This window comes from Euprymna scolopes, chromosome 10 (assembly GCF_053919585.1).
Source record: "Euprymna scolopes isolate OS-2025 chromosome 10, ASM5391958v1, whole genome shotgun sequence".
Classification (NCBI taxonomy): Eukaryota; Metazoa; Mollusca; class Cephalopoda; order Sepiida; family Sepiolidae; genus Euprymna; species Euprymna scolopes.
In genome coordinates this window covers 15,875,191-15,893,259 of record NC_136491.1, presented here as the reverse complement: position 1 = coordinate 15,893,259, position 18,069 = coordinate 15,875,191, and the positions used below count along the sequence as shown (strand labels likewise).

Sequence of the window (18,069 nt, the reverse complement as noted above, 5' to 3'; positions counted from 1 at the left end):
AATTTGCCCGACTTTCACGCGCTATTTTTTCCAGATCTTTTGATTGACACGTGTTTCTTTCGCTTTTCAGTATAAAAAAGCGAATGATGGGGGCAGGTGAAACAGAAACTGGCTTGCAGCGCAAATCGCGTTAAGGTCAAACATCACGCGACTTAACTTTCGAGCACCTGTTAATTTCACTTTATAAACGATAAATGGATAACCTTTACGGAGATGGTCCCAACGTCCGCCTCATTCTAAGCTCAGGGAGAGGCCGTCTGACGTAGGTGGTGTCGAGGCAGAAAATTACCCCTTCAATAAAGTGCCCAGTTGTTAACTTAAGGAGAAAAAAACCCGTTCCAATAATTAGAATTTTTATTTTTTTTATTTTAAACAGTTCAAATAATTAGAATTTAAAAAAATAAACAGTTCAAATAATTAGAATTTTACAAAATAAAAACTTCAAATAATTAGAATTTTACAAAATAAACAGTTCAAATTTTTGATAATTCAACAGTTCAAATAATTGGAATTTTACAAAATAAACAGTTCAAATAATTAGAATTTAAAAACAAAAAAGCAGTCCACATGATTAGAATAGTTCCACGTGGTTAGTTAACCCTGTAAAATTCTGTGATTTGTTTCACAATATTTGTAAAAGCATCTGTCTGTGACATATCGCATATTTTAGGGTTAGGGTAATTTTCTGCCTCGACACCGCCTACGTCAGACAGCCTCTCCCCAAACTCAGAACGAGGCGGACGTCGGGACCATCTCCGTAAATGATAACCCGATAAATTAACACAGCTTTCACTTCCTCTCCCCTCGTGGCTGAGATGGTTAGGTGTCTGGGTTTTTTTCCTTTTCATTTCCACCTTTGCGTCAAGGCTTCAGGTTCGAGCCTACTTTTTTTCTTTTACACCACCAAACGCCAGGCCAACGTTTTTTTTTAAACAGGGTTGTTTTGATCTACCCCCCCCCCCCCAACACACAACACACATACCTCCAAACATTCGGGCAACGCCGGATACCCCCCCCCCAGTAAATAAATAAATATACAAATTACTCATTTCAAAGGATTCCAATAATAAAATAATATTCTCCACGTTTGTTATTTTTTGCTTAATCAATTTTTGAACACTGAAATTATTTCGATATTCTTCTTTTCAAAGGGATTCTGACTGTGATAAACCATCTGAAAAAGAAAACCTTCTTGTTTTATACAAAAGCGATAATTACATCATTGTAAACAAGCACTATGACATGAAAATTAATGCCAATCATCCTGATGACAAAATCACAGTCGAAACACTCCTGTGTCGAGATTATCCTCATCTTCGAGATTCAAAAGTCTCTCATAGTTTCAGGTAATATTTTTTCAATTAATTTTTCTTTCTTTCAATTAACTTTGCCTATAAATAAAATACGCATCAAGTGTGCTTGAAAGCCAAATACAACGTAATATTAAGAAAATAAACAAATATTTTACTTGTTTGAAATTTATCACAAATATATTTCGGAGGTATACTCCATCTTCAGTATGTTGTTTTGTTTCTTTTTTTTCCTTTTTCTTCTTCCTTGCCATGCTGTAAATTTGGAGAAAGAAGTCTGTTTGTAAAGAGCCGCGTGTTGTTTCTAGCGGTTGTATTTTGAAATGTTTGAACTGTGCGTAGGCAACGCGAGAATAACGTCAAGGATGATTTGGCTTTCAAACGCACTTGATGCGAATTTTATATGAACTCTCATCTCATCAGTAGAAGACATGCTATAGTTAATTTTTTTGAAAAAAAAAAGGGGGGGGCGTGTAGTGTTATTGAGAATAAGCAAGATGGCTGACTTGAAAACAGTTATCTCCCCCTGCTTTCAAGCATCCAGGGTTAATTTACAGTGAAATTGCAATTTTAAAAAATTCTGTTTTTACTTATAATTATTTTTCTACTGGACCATTTTTCGTAATTTTTAGAATTTATACTAATTTCAGCATGACACATAAGTACATTATAATGTTTTCTCTGAAATGCATTTTTTTCAAACACACACTATAGTAAAGTTGCACCATAGTAACTTGTGTTTAATGAATGTATACAATGCTATTGGTTATATTTTTTTTTGAAGTTGCATAGAGAACCGACCTGCAAAATTATCGCTTCATCAATCTCCTCTTGTTATTTCTAAAATTTTTGAATCATTAATCAATCTAACAATAGTCCACCTCAAAAATGCAAAACTTCTTTCTGAATAAATTGTCCTATTGCGGATATCATAACCATGATCTCTGAGCACATATGCCATATACTGGATAGGCAGGTGAACGTAGGGTGGTAGCACTTGATATATTTATTCAAAGCCTTTTGCAAGGTCTGAAGCTTTGTCCATGAAAATTAATTTGTATGGTATTATTATATCATTGACATATCGGTTCCTGTCAGATCACCAAAGTTAAGCAACATTGAGCCTGGTCAGTACTAAAATGGGTGACCATTTGGGAATTCGAGGTACTGTATGTGTTCTCCGCTTATCTCAACATTGTTTCCAGTCGTCTAGCACTTCTTCTTGGCACTGGACTCAAGCAGTGCCGATTCAGAAGAGGTGTGGGTAGTGATTGTGCAACCTTTGTTTCACAATTGCACACGCAGTTACCCTTACAGGGGCATCTATTGTCTCTTCAGACTGAACGGAAGTATCAGTATTATTATATATTGTACTGGACGAATATCTAATATAATCAGATACTTCTCAGACAAAAGAAACATCCAGCTTATTCTATATGGCAATACATCTAAACAACTCCACATCAACACGGATGTACCCCGGGGAGGGGGGGGGGGTGATCTTTGGACCTTTATTATTCCCAACTTTCATAAACGACCTCCCCGATGCAGTCTCATCCAAGATAGATATATTTGCTGATGACAGCATGCTCTATTTTCAATAAATTAGACACACATATATCCAAGCTAAATCTTTAGAAATAATAAGTCTGTGGAATGGAGCCATAAATGGATGATTATAGTTAATGCCATTAAGACAAAGTTCCTTTCCTTTAACAATTATAAGAAATCTTTTCCAACCACTAATTACCATAGCTGACAGCATCTTATCCAAGAGTCCAATATAATAACTGTTTAGCTTAACATTCACTGGTAACATGAACTGGAACAAATCCAAAAAAGATACTGCAAAGTCTGCTGCAAACTAGAAGGCTTTTCACACCTGTCCATATCCTATATCTCTACAAAGCTGTCTTTTGTCTATGCACAGAGTATTGTTGCCATATCTGGGCTATTGAGAATAAAATATTGACCGTGTAGAAAAAAATGTATTGAAGACAAAAATCTAAACTCTGACTGACTTAATTATATAGATTACGAAAATTCCAAAAGCTACTTTTTTTTTTTGTAGATTGACTTTAGTGTTTGTCAATTAATTAGTTCTATAATGGTAATGAAATTTTTTTTTTACAAAGGAGTCACCACTTATCAAGGCCCAAAGGCCACTCGAGGATAAGTAGTCAATGGGGAAAATATCATAGTAATCGTTAGTAGTGGAAATTTGGTAAATTGGATTACTTAAGGGGATGGCTCATCAGGAACTTGTTCATGTTGGATTTGAACACGATCATATTGTAGTCAGTTGGAAAGCAGGAAAACAGAACAGTTCCACAGGTGTGCAGTTCTAAGAAAGAAGCTTTGTTCATGGAATATCTGTTTAGGTTTAGACACAGATAAAGAGTGGGAGAAATTATTGATAGTGGTTTTAGGTAGATGAGTATTTTTGTGAAAGTCAGACTGGGGATGGGGGGGGGACCATAGATTGGAGCTCAGTCGAGCACGTACTATTATCCTATTTATTGTAACCATGTTTTCTCTACCATGTCTTTTTGCACTTTAACACTGGAACATTGACGTGATTAGTAAACATATTAGTTTGATCTTTTATGAAAGAGATTGGGCGGAATAAAAATAGGAGGCATTACTTTTGGAATACCCCTTATGTTTTTTTTTGGAAGGATATACAGGCTGTGGACAGTGTTTGTTTAGAAAAAAAATAGGGTTTTTTTGTTTTTGTTTTTTAATAGTTTGTCTTCATGGCTAGTTTTGATTTCACCCAATAAACCTTTAGCTGTGATAACAGGCTGGAGACAGCTTTGGAACCAGTCATAGGCCTCCATTACTCTCTCCCAATTCTGATGTTCATGGTGCAGATGTCATGTAAAGTGTGGGCAAAGAAGTTCTCTGATGATAAGCTTGGTTCTTCTGGCTGGTATGGCAATGTAGGAAACAGATTTTCAAAATTCTGGTAACAGCAGAAGCTCACACACACACAGGCACAACCTGTTAGCAACTTCCAGTTAATAATAACCATATGGCGGGTTGTCATCCTTACTTAGTTACATAGTTCTTATAATCGTTGCTAATGCTTATGTGGTTCCACTAACTTCCTTTTGTTGAACTCATTCAAAAAAGGAAACCACAAGTTCACTCCTCTCTGCAAACATAGGTTTTTTAAGCTCAGGCTATTCCAATTGATAGCTTGAGTATCTCTCATAATAATTGTAATCAAAACGCAGTGATTTTTACTTCTGAATCTCATTTATCCTCTCATCTTGTTCTACCACAGCAGGATGCCGAATTTGGCTGCCACATGTACAGCCTATCTGCAGCTACATGGTTGATTCAAGGTTTCAATACCTCCCTCAGAACATGGATCCAGCAATTTGTATTCAACCTAAGGAAGAAATTGGGTCGATCATGCATTTTTTTTTTCTCTAATATTTTTATCTTGTAGTCAAATCTTTTGATTCCTTTCTGATTTTTCTACGATGCTCCTGCTGATGCTGAAAAAGTTTGAAATCTGAATTCATTTATCTTTTCGGCTAAGATTCAAGGGAATTCTGTCTCTTCTAGAAATGTGGCAGTTGATAATTGTTCAAAATCAATTCTTCTCCAAAGAAAGAATGAAAATGTAATCACTTTTCTCATGAAGACAAAACTTAACAATAAAAGCAAAGCAAAAAGGTATAAAATTAATAGATGACTTAAATAAAACCATAAAAAGCTTCATCATCATCATCATCATAATTATTATTATTATTATTATTATTATTATTATTATTATTATTATTATTATTATTATTTATAATTTATTACTAGACTACCCGTGACCCATTGGGTCAGTATGTTAGCTATGGAATTAATGTATGAGTGGGATACTTGTGACGTAAAGAAAATAATTTTTTGTGACATAACAAACATTTCTATGAAAGTATATTAAAACGAAAAAAGAATATAGATAGATTTCTATGAATCGCTCTGTTTATAATTGTTTATTTTTGAAAAATAAAACTTACAGCCATTGAATTATAAGTAGTTTGCCATACTTATAGGTAAATGTGCACTGAACAGATACTATAATACTTAAAGTTAAATTCAAATTTTGATATATCTTTTAATTTAAACGCAAAAAAAAACAATTGGGATGCTGAAAATGTACACTGTAAAACAATACATTTTATTGTCGCATTGATTATTTATTTGTAACGCAAATTAAAAAAAAACATATTTTCAGTGTTATTTATTTATGTTGGTAGTGTAGAAGAAAATTTATGAATGCTTTTTAAGAAAGTTGTATTATAAAATGGAGAATAAATTTAAAAAAATGAAGGTGGTGGGTAAATCACCGTTGTAAAATGCTTTTATGGTTGTCAACGGGTTAAAGTAGATTCATTTGTAATAAAATTGCGTTAAAATAACTTAAACATAATACGGAAATAAACGATGTAAAAAAATGCAGAAAGTATTAACAATTGTTTATTTGGATAATTTAAATGCGAAAAAAAAACAATTGGGATGCTGAAAACGTACACAGTAAAACAATACATTTTATTGTCGCGTTGATTAATTGTTTATGCACGCATGCGCAACCGGAAGTCGTAACCGGATGTTGCATTACAACATCCATTACAAGGTCATTTGAGTTTTATGTAATACATTGGCGGCTATTTTTTTTATTATTAGACTTATAAAAAACTATAAAAAGCTTCTTTTTGTTTTTGGTAAAACACATTAAATAAAACCATAAAAAGCTTCACTACCACCACCACCACCATTATTATTATTATTATTATGATGATGATCATCATCATCATCATTATTAAAAAAAAATACTATTAAAAATAGCTTTACATCTACTAACCTAAGAACTTTCATCCAGTCTTTCAATATATACCCTCAAACTCTCTTGTTCTGCACACATCTCTCTATACTGGCCAGACTCTGAAGGTGATCAGAACTAAACCTGACTTTAAAACTCACATTACACATCTAGTGTATCATTTTCATGACGATAACACTTGACAACAAAAGCAAAAAAGTATAAAAATTGCAAACAAATATCATAGGCAACTTATACATGCCCAAAAGAAAATGCCTAAGAAAAATGATTTCAAATCGATCCATAGATAAATAAGTCTTTCAATCTTTGATAGGTTTTATGCTAGACGATTTCTAAATACAACTTCCTTTTTATTTAGAATTCAACTTAATTAAAAAAAACAAAAATACAGACAAATCTTTATGATGTATGTACCCATCATGAAACGAAAATGTCATATTCCATGAATCACATAAATTGATCATGTAGGGTTTTTTTTAACTAAGAAAATAAAATTTTATGACAAATGAGACGAGAGCCGCTGTGTTGTTTTAGAATATGTTAAAATTCAAGGGCAATAACTTAATTTGACTACTAAGATTTTGTTTGTATTCAAAATAATTAAACATTAAAAATTGTGAATTTTGATTTTCTTAGGTAAAAAAAACTACTTTTATCAATTTATATGATTTTTGGAATATGATATTTTCGTTCTGTGACGAGTATGTACATTATAAAGATTTTTCTGTATTTTTTTTTGTTTTAATTAAGTCGAATTGTAAATAAGAACCTTTCTTTCTTTTTTGATTTTGTTAAGGTTTACTCATCGTTTGGATTATGCAACCAGTGGCGCACTTTGTTTAGCTCTTAACAAGAAAGCAGCACGAAAAATGCAGTCGGCATTTGTGAAACATGAAGTAACAAAACATTATATTGCTTTGGTAAGATTTATATGGTTTTTGCGTTGTTAGTACTTTTACAGTTTAGTCGAGACATTAAAAAATGAAAATATCGAAAAAAAAAGGGGGTTTTTTTTTGGTTTTTTTTTTACATAGGCATCACCACATTATCAAGGCCAAGAGGCCACTCAAGGATAAGGGTTAAAGAGTGTACAGTAGAAATTGGACAATATAGTAATCATTAGTAATGAAAATTTGGTACATTTGATAACTTATATGGAACGGCTCATCAAGAACTTATTTACGTTAGACTTGAAGACAACCATATTATAGACAGCCGGAAAGCAGGAAAACGGAAGACAATTCCACAGGCGTGCAGTTCTAAGAAAGAAGCTTTGTTCATGGAATCTACGTTTAGGTTTAGGCACAGATAAAGAGTGGGGGGAATTATTGATAGTGTTTACAGCTAGACGAGTGTTTCTTGTGAAAGTTTGGCGAGGGGGGACCATAGATTGAAGCTCAGTTGAACACTTTCCATGAAAATAACGATACATCAGAGACAAACTCGCAACATCTCTTCTGTGAGATAGAGGTTGCAAGGAAGAGAAAAGGACATCTCCTATGAGGCTACGAAGTCTATTTTGAACTCTATCAAGGCAGGACAAGTCCTTTCTAGCAGCTCCTGCCCAGATGTGGCAACAGTATTCCATCCTTGGACGTACCTGGCTCTTATATAGATAGAGAATAGCATCAGCAGTGAGATATCTACCGGATCGATAGAAAGATCCCACCATTTTTCCAGCGGCCTTGGCAACAGATTTGGTGTACGTGTTCCATTTAAGATCAGGAGTAATGGTCAAGCCCAGAAGCTTGTCAAAACTTGAGGCCTCCTGAAGACGAGAGCCATTCATTTCAATTGATGCCAGATGTGGATCAGAATGTTGATGATGTAAAGAGAGAAGCTTGGTTTTAGATGCATTAAAAGTAACCAGCCACTCCTTACCCCATTGTACTACGTGCTCAAGATCAGAGGAGAGAGAATTGGAGAGAACTTGGTCGTTTACTGTCTTAGATGTGCTACCATAAATGGTAGTGTCATCAGCATAAATGTCTACAAATGATGTAAGGATGTGATTTGGAAGATCATTAATGTAGATCAGGAAAAGAGTTGGGCCCAGGATGGACCCCTGAGGGACACTGGCATTAATACTGTGAGCTTCTGATTTTTGCCCCTCAACTACTACTCTTATGAACCTATCAAAAAGAAATCATTTAATAATTGAGAAGACATTTCCAGCTATACCATAGCTAGAGATCTTATGAAGTAAACCTTTATGCCATACCCTATCAAAGGCCTTAGATATGTCAAGAGCAATTGCCCTAGAAAGGTTGCCTCCATCGAGAGATTTGCTAATCCTATGAGATATAACTGTTAGCACATCTGCTGTAGATCTAGTAGAACGGAAACCATATTGAGTGTCACTAAGAAGGTTATTTTTGTTGAGATGGTTGATTACTTCTGTATTTAACACAGATTCCAGCAACTTACTCATGACGCACAGGAGACTTATTGGCCTGTACTGAGAGGGGGATGAGCGATCACCTGAATTCTTAAATACAAGGCATACTGATGAAATTTTCCAGGGAGATGGTTATATTGCATGTTATGGAACAAAGTTTTCTGAAAAAAAATTTCACTTAATTTCATCAAGTAGTTTTTTTTTTTTTTTTTTTTATAGCGAAAAAACAATTTGTTATGATACCGAGCAAAAGGTTCAATTTTTAGGAAGAAAAGCTAGAATTAAAGATGGGGAGGGAGTATCGGCGCTTTACATGGAGTTATCTCCTCGTGGCGTGTTCAGCAAATTTCACAATGGCTGACTTCAACGCGCTCTCATAAGAACATGTTTTTCCGCTGTAAAAAGAAAACTACTCGATCAAATTAAATGAAAATTTTTTCGGAGATCTTCAGTCCAAAACGGATACGTACAATATAAACTTTTTTCGATATTTTCATTTTTGAATGTCTGTACAATACCGAATTATAACATTTTGATTTGTGAAATAATTTTTTTTTAATTTTAGGATCATTAATGTTTGGAGAATTATTACATTGTAAAAATCATTAAATTCTAGAATCATTACTATTACATAGTTTTGAGGGTCACTAACTCGTAAATATTCTTAATTTTTAATGAATCACTAATTTGTTTGAACAAATTGTTTAAAAATAAAGAAAAACAATGCAAAAACAATGGAAATTCTTTTCTTACAACATATGTTAAACAATTTCTTTTAATTAAGAATTATTTTCTAGCTATGTATAATAACTTCTCCGAAATAAGGACATAAGATAAATGGGTAAATGTGCGTTTCCGGTGCATAAATTATTAGACTTAACTGAAACCATCGAAAGCAATTGGAGGGGTGGGGGGTAAAACATATTATTAGACATAAAAACTAAAATAAAACCATAAAAAGCTTAATTTTTTATTATTATTTATAATTTATTATTAGACCCAATGTACAACACATTATGTTACACATTGGTGGCCATGTTTTTTAATTATCAGACATATAAAACTATAAAGGCTTCTTTTTTCCTTTAGGTACAACATTATTAGACTTAAATAAAACCATGAAAAGCTTCATTATTATTATTATTATTATTATTATTAAAAATACTACTAAAAATAGCTTTTTTAAGACTAAAAGTTTACGCACCTAAAATGCACATTTACCGGCAAATGTAGTTTCTTTATCTTTCATCCATCATGGTTAAAGAAACAATACAAATAAGACACGTATTAATCATTCATACACACATACATGTTACAACTGAGTACAATCATCACCATCATCATCATATGAACTCAAAGATTCTATTGTTGGCATTGGTTTCCCCGATATTTTTCTAGTCAGAATTATTTCTTGAAAGAAATGGGATACTTACAGGAGGGACCACAAGAAGGTTGCCAACATCTGAAGTGAAGGTGATTTTTGGTGGAATGAACTGGATTTGCACTTGGAACATCTAGGTTGTCAGCCCGTGCCGTTATCCACTTGATCTCCGTCACCTCCCAATAGATTACAATGTTTGTACCTAACATATATCAGGAGTCATATTGATACCTGTTTTTTAAATTAAAAGTAAAACTATTCATGACTTATTTTTTAATCATCATCATTCAGTTTTACATCCATTTTATATATTGCCATTTAGAAATTGACTTCCGAACTAACTTATCTCTGACCAGGTCTTTTTTTATTTATCCCTCTTTTTCTCAACTCTGTTGGAGACTTGCATAAATCCCTGGAAATAAATTAATAAAAAGAAATACATTACCAAATAATGTAAAATAAACTTTTGTTTATTTTCGTTAAAAGAAAAGAAAGTTCTTTTTAGTGTGCACCAAGGTGGCAGTCAATATGAAAGAAAGAAGGGAGGAAGAAGGTGAAGACTTGAGAGCATGAGAGAAAGAGTCCGACTACGTGTTGTGACGAAGTGAGAGAAGGAGAGAGTCAAGTAATGTTCTTCGACGTGCAAGAAAAGCTGTCATTTCAGTTACTGAATTTCACTTGGTGAACGTGGCTGTTGGTGTCGGTTATCTCTCTCTCTCTCTGACGAGAGAAGTTCTCAATGCCTTTTATATTTCTTTAGCGGCTCCCAGACGCTTGCAAAAATAAGGTTTTTAAATCAAGCCCTGATTGGTCAAAAATTCATATTTTTGACAAAAAAATGTGCTTTCAGCTACGTCAGCCATTTCTCAAGCATCCTGCTTTTTTACCCAAGAGGTTTGGTGTGGGTGAATGCTGTAATTCCCACGCAAATTAATTTATAAATTTTAATGTGTGTGTGTCTTAGAAAAATAAAATAAGAAACAGCACAAGTCCATTCCTTCCATGTTTTCCTGCCAATTTACCCTGCTACCTCAACTGTTTTACATCTACTAACCTAAGAAATCTCATCCAGTCTTTCAGCATGATCATACCCTCAAACTCTCGTTCTGCACACATCTCTCTATACTGGCCAGACTCCAAAGGTGATCAGAACTAAGCCTGACTTTAAAACTCACATTACACAGCTATCGTATCATTCCCATATCACTTCTCTCCATGCAACGCATGTCCTCAATTTTCAATGGACAGATGGTACTTTTATACATCATTACACTGTGTACAAATGTCTGATAGACTCTTCTCTTAGTCAACAATGGTAACGCTCTGCTGGTCAATAATGGCACAAGTTCTCTGAACTTATTTCATCCATTCTTAATTCTTGTAATCACACTAGAACCTTCTCTACCCTGTACTCTAATGATATCACCAAGGTAACAAAATCTTCTGACAGTCTTAATAGTTTCGCTATCCAGATCCGCATCTGGGTTTTCATCCATCTCCATTGTCTTGTGCTTCTTGCACTGGTTTTGATATAAGTGCAAGGTGAGAAAATTATTGGCATCACTTACATATTGAAATTATTTTAAATAAAGTTTAATAATATTTTTAAATAAAGTTTATTACTGATTTAAAACAAACTGTATTATCAATTTATTGATTATCTATTGCCCCTTTCTTTTAGCATTCTGATATGTTGTTGTTTTTGTTCATCATCATCACCATCATTATCATCATCATCCAGTTTAACATCCATTCCAACTAACCTATCTCTGGTCAGGTCCTTATTTATCCTTCATTTTCTCAAGTCTATTCTAATCTTCTATTGCTATGTTTTCCTTGGTCTTCCCTGTGAACTGAACCTTCTATTTTGATTGTTCTACATCTAACCAATCATCATCCCCTAAGTATCCTCATCATATTATTCTACATCTACTAACCAATCATCATTCCCTAAGTATCCTCATCATATTATTCTACATCTACTAACCAATCATCATCCCCTAAGTATCCTCATCATATTATTCTACATCTACTAACCAATCATCATCCCCTAAGTATCGTCATCATATTCAGTTTAACGTTTGTTTTACATGCTGGCATGTGTTGGACAACTTTTAGAAATTGATTTTAAAACTAACCTATTTCTTTTGTGCATATGAAAACCCTACATACTGAAATTATTTTGAATAAAGTTTAACAATATTTTTAAAATATAAAATCTATTAATAACTTAAAGCAAACTCTATTAACAATTTATTGATTAACTATTGCCTTTCTTTTAACATTTTGATATGTTGTTGTTGCTGTCCATCATACTCGCACTGTCAGCCAAACTCCAACCTCTGTCCCATCATCGAAATGTGGCATTTCTGTGCCTGTTTTACAAATATTTTAATGGTAAGTGCTCAGACAAACTCAAAGCACTAGTACCTCCTCAACATAAATACCCCCCCCCGAGAAACCTGACAAGCAAAATCCCACCCCTTCTGTAGAGATCCCTAGATACCGTAAAGCCTTCTGTTCAAACAGCTTCTTCTTTTAAACTGATAGATTTTGGAATTCTCTCTCAGGCTCCTACTTCCCTGACCGTACTCACATAAAGAAGTTCAAGTGTAATGTGAACAAATGTCGCACTGTCTAACTCCGTACATAGTATCCCTGCAAATCTGGTTTCAAATAGTAGCCCTTTATGACTTAATGGCACTGTGCATTGTTTGGGGGGGGGGACAAAACAGTAAAAGAAAATCATCATCGTTCGATTTAATATTCATATATGTATATGCTGGTGTGTGTTCGACGACTTTAAGAAAGTTACTTCCAAACTAACCTATCTCTCACCTTGCTTTTATTTATCTTCCTTTTTCTCAAGTTCATTTTTATCACTTAAGTTTTTCTTTGGCCTTTCCTTGCCAACTCCCCCCTGCTACCTCAACTGTACTACCCGTATTAGGTCAAGAATCCTCATCCATTTTTTTTTTTTTTTCAATTTTATCATACCTGCAAAGTCTACTTTTCTGCACACATCTCCCTATACTGTCCAGATTTAATCTTCCTCTGAGACCATCAGATCTAAGCCTCTCTTTGGAATCTGGATTATAGCTTTTATTATGCAAAAACATAGCAGATTAAGCAAATCTACACACTTTACATGTTTTGCTTTGAAATTTTAGCCATTCTTTACACGATTCTAATGATTTATACTTTATTTATGCTGATCAACATTCAGGTTCGCGGTCATGTCTCGTTCGATGAACGTTATACTGATGTCAGCATTGGGAAAGACAGTTTCGTAACCGATTTCAACAAGATGTGCGTGTCAGGCACGAAAGGTTGTTTGAATGCGCGTCCATGTTTAACTCACATGATTCGACTTGAACATGGAACTTTTGATTCGGAACCGGCATCAAAATTGTTACTTATTCCAAAAACAGGTAAAATTGTTTCTCATCTTTTTTCTTTCTAAACATTCACTTTATCTTTATGCAGTAATCGACTAAAATAAAAAATTTTGTGCACAAATAAATTCACATTTTTCTTAAGACTGCACAAAAGACATGTTCAAGTTCTGCGATGTAAAATCAACCAATCTCTATGCTATGATTTTTGATATGCCAATCTGAAAAAGTCACTGTGCTATGGCAACAAATTCAAATACAAGCTACATTTTGAAGATTGAAAGACTGAAAAACCTGCCAAAAGGTATCAGCTGGAAGTGTGTCAATATCTCAGCAAATTTGCGGCTTACATATTGGTCTCTGCAGTCACATGTAATGGTGTGTAGAAGCAGCTATCCAAATACCTAACAACTTGAAATATGACTGTCACATTTTAACCGTGTCGTTACATTTCAACCACTTGGACCCGCATGTTGTCTGGTACTGTCGTAGAAACAAACAAACAAGGAAAGATATAAAAGAATACAGTTCAGCATTTTTTCTAAGTGAATACAAAAAGCATTTATTCCAGTAATTTCCAACAACGCACTTCACTGTTTTTCAAAATATCACTCACACATCGAATACGCTCTTTCAAGCATAAGTCTTTATCATCACTTGCCTTTCCGCTTTTTCGACCACGCGTCACATTTTCTCTCTTCTCGCATGCCAGTCAAAACATGTCCGATCGCTTCCTTTGCTCAACCACATGCTGTATTTTTATTTTTATTTTCTCTACTTCTTGTTCCCGTGACATCAGTGTGCGCACACTTGTTTAATTTGAATATGTGCTAAGATGGCTGCTGCTGCTAATATTTTTGCTAGTCAGCTATCCTACAGTAGCTGCTGATTTTCTCACATGTGCACCATATGCGCTATGTTACACACTGCTGATTCAATAAAAAGAGAAAGATTTGCACTACTCATTCACTACATCACATTAGCAACTTCCAGTCTGTGACATATGAGGTGCCTTCAATAAGTTTCCAGACTTTTGTACAGACATTTGAAATTGTCTTAGAAAATTTAGTATGTTATTGTTATACATCTTATGAAATGACTAACCAATTTTTATGATTTAAGATTCAAATGAACTGCTACAGCAGGAATTGGAATACACCCTACTAAAGCCTAATTGTCACAGCTGGTGAATTTAAAAAATGCAATCTGGATGTGAGGACACTTTAGAAGAACTATATGCCATAAAATTCTGTTTTAAACTTGGAAAAAATGCCACAAAAACGTATGAAATACTTCAGATTACTCTTGCATGAATTGCGCATCAGTTTTTGAGTGGCATAAGAGATTCAAGGAAGGCAGGGAGTCTGTGAGAGATGATGAGAGGTGTAGGAGTAAGGAAGTCAGAACACCAGAGTTGATTGACCAAATAAAGAATTTCATGGATAAGGACGGTTGTGTGCCTATAGAGACAATAAGTGCCCAGTTTGATGTTAATATGGGGACTGTACACACAATTATTCACAAGGAACTGAGGATACTGAAGATTTGCGTGAATGCACCAGTCCACAACTCCATCCTTGTCACAGACTATTTAATCAAGATGGACATCAAGACAGTTCCTCACCCTTCCTATAGTCCAGATCTTGCTCCCTCTGACTTTTAATGGAAAATTCTACTCCACTAAATTCTAACCTTACATGGAAATTTCAAGTTGTAATCTTATTTTTATACACCTACATTTAAATTGATTGAGATTGTCGGACTGACTTCCTCATCTTGGTTGTTATTGTCACAAAAATACAGACAATTACTACCTACATTTAAATATTAATAAAAAATATTTAGACTCAATACACGATCATTTTGATTAATAGCTTTTCTCTAAAAAAATTCATAATCAAATTCATATTTGGTTAATAAAAAATAACAGTGTAAATTTTCATAGAAAATCATTTGGATTTTATTAAAAAATTTTAAATGTTTATTCTATTATTTATTAAAACAAAAAGATTTAAATTAACTTTTAGATTAATTTAATTCATAATGCAAGAAATTGACTATAAAAAAATCAACATAGTATAGTTGCATTCTGGTAAAAAAAAAATGGAAGATGGTAAAAAGAGAAAGTTGTTCTGTTTTTTTGTCTTTCTTTCCATTTTTTTTTTTTGTTTTGTTAAAATTTGTTTTCTTGGTTTTCAAAAATCCTCTTTTGTTTGATTATTCACTTGTATTTTTTTACTACTACTACAAGACACTAAAGCATTTCATGTTTGTACATACGTTATCACCTTTCACACACATTAAAAATAAATGAGATCCTCCATTCAGCAAAGATGATGATTGGTGATTAATCGGATGTCGCTAAGGTAAACCATCATGACTTTACCCATCTATATATATATATATATATATATATATATATATATATATATAAATATATATATATATATATATATAAATATATATATATATATATATATAAAAGCAAAAAGTGTGTGTTAGTGTGTGTGTGTGCACTTTTTGTGTATGTCCGCAAAAGGCTTTTTTCCACGGGACGCTCGGTCGGCTCAGTCCTTAAAACTTTTTATATACTGTCTAAATCATAATACCTACGAGTTAAGAATGGGGGTCGTATCTATCTTTAATTTGCTCGACTTTTCCATGCTATTTTCGAGATTTTTTTCGATCGTCAACTGTTCATTTCGCTTTTCAGTATAAAAAAGCGAAACTAAACCTGAATCAGCGGTTGTCCAGAAAGCAAATTGACGTTTGATCAATGTCGGTTTACAACGTCATATCAGACAATTGCTTTTATTTGGACATTCCCTTAATAAAGGGGGTGCTGGTTATCCCAAACACGTTGGGGAAGCAAAACCAGACAAAGTTGGGTAAAAAACAAATTCAATTTTAACTGCGAGATAGTTCTTTTAAGTGCAGAATTTAATTTCCTTTGACCTAATTAGATTTGCCATGCACCTGACATTTATAAATGTTAAATTGAAATTGGTTTCAGTTACTTTCCTTTCGTGGGCGAGTGGGTAATTTAACTTACCAAGTTTTTCACCTCAACATTCCGGGTTCGATCCTACCTACCTAACAAAACTTTTTTTTTTATTTTACTTTTTCTTCTTTTTACATGTTCGTTGTTTTTTTTTTTGTTTTTCTGATTTTTCAAAAGAAGTTTAATATAGGATTTGGATCTAAGCCCCCCCCTCCAACACACACACCTACAAGAAACTTTTTTCAATGCTTTTTTTTTGCTTTTGTTTGTTTTTTTTTTAATATTTGTTTTCGAGCCTACCTTCCTACCGAAACTTTTTTTTTTCTTTTTTGATCTACCCATCCTCCCAAAACACACACCTACAAACACCCGGGCAATGCCAGGTACCCCCGCTAGTCTATAAATATAAAAGCGAAAATGTATGTATGTGTGTTCGCTTTTTCTGTATGTCTACAAAAGGCTTTTTTCAGAGAAGCGGTCAGTCGATTCACAACTTCTTAAAACTTTTTATATCATATATAAATCATAATATCTCTGAGTTAACAACGGAGCTTGCCTGTCTATTTAATTTGCTCGACTTCGGAAAGATAAATATTCAACATTTGTCGCTCGCCGCATGTGGATAGGCTTTTTTCTATAATAAAACAACACTAATTCTGGCTGTATTTTTCCGGTCTCGATCGCCGGAAATGTCCGAAAGCAATCAGCTTTGATCAATGTGGAAATATTATTTCCTTATATCAGAAGACAATTGCTATTCAATTTGGACAAGTGGAGCTCTTTCCCCCTACCCCCAACATCTTGGGAAAAAAAAAAAGAAAAAGCGTTCTGCACTAACCCGCAGTCAAAAGTTGACCTCATTAAGTCATTTAAATGTGCACCTGCCAAATCCAAGTAATTAAATAAATTCAAACGTGTTTCCATTAGCATCTTGCGGTGGCCCAATGGTTAACGTTGCACTCGTTTTTTTTCACACTTTAATTTCCAACTTTGTCTCAAGGGTTCGGGTTCGATCCTCATACTTACCTACCAAAACTTTTTTTTTATTTTAACCCCCCCCCCCCCGAAAGTTTTGATTTACCCAAAACCACACACATCTCCAAACACCCGGGCAACGCTGGGTACCCCTCACTAGTCTATTATATAAATCTCACCTGTCTGTTTAAATGTATGTATGTCTCCCTAAAACTTTCGACAGAAGCAACGGATTTTCACAAGATCGGTATCATTTTAAAGCTCAACATCTCTGACAATAAATATTGAAATATTGGCCCAAAAAATTAATTCCTTCACCCTCAACTGGGCAATTTTCTACAAGGAGCAGTCGATTTTTTGCAAGCCATTTTTGCAAGTCATCATATCGGTTGGATTGACTTTGCCTAATTTTAACGTTCCAAACTTCCGATCGCGTCAGGTTTTCTTTTACTTCCTTTTCCGCTTTTGCGTTATGGGTTCGAGCCTGCTTGCCTACTATCACATTTTTTTTTTTTTTTGCTCAACACACACCTCCAAACACCTGAGCAGTGCAGGGCACCCAGGCTAGTCTATAAATTATTAGTTCCAAAATCAAATTATGTCATCCTGTTGCCTAAAAATAGTACAGTTTTAAATAAAAACATTTTAGAAAGTAACTTTCGTTTTATTGATATGAAGAACAGTTAGCCAACAATTATTTTTACCGTGAGAAGATGGATATTTATTGTTTTTAAAAAGAATTAAATTGTTACAATTTTAAATAAAT

The 18,069-nt window shown here is 33.9% G+C and overlaps 1 protein-coding gene across 10 annotated transcripts in view; it reads left to right on the top strand.

Annotated features, from left to right (window-relative positions):
• The window catches only part of LOC145285814 (RNA pseudouridylate synthase domain-containing protein 1-like), a 79,311-nt gene that overhangs the window by 46,292 nt on the left and 14,950 nt on the right, over positions 1-18,069 (top strand). For all 10 annotated transcript variants that reach the window (XM_080134231.1, XM_080134226.1, XM_080134227.1 and 7 more), the window contains 3 exons: positions 1,152-1,346; positions 6,950-7,073; positions 13,159-13,363. In XM_080134231.1, the coding sequence (XP_079990357.1) occupies positions 1,243-1,346; positions 6,950-7,073; positions 13,159-13,363 (433 nt within the window). In that variant the 5' untranslated portion in view covers positions 1,152-1,242. The remainder of the gene's footprint in view (positions 1-1,151; positions 1,347-6,949; positions 7,074-13,158; positions 13,364-18,069) is intronic.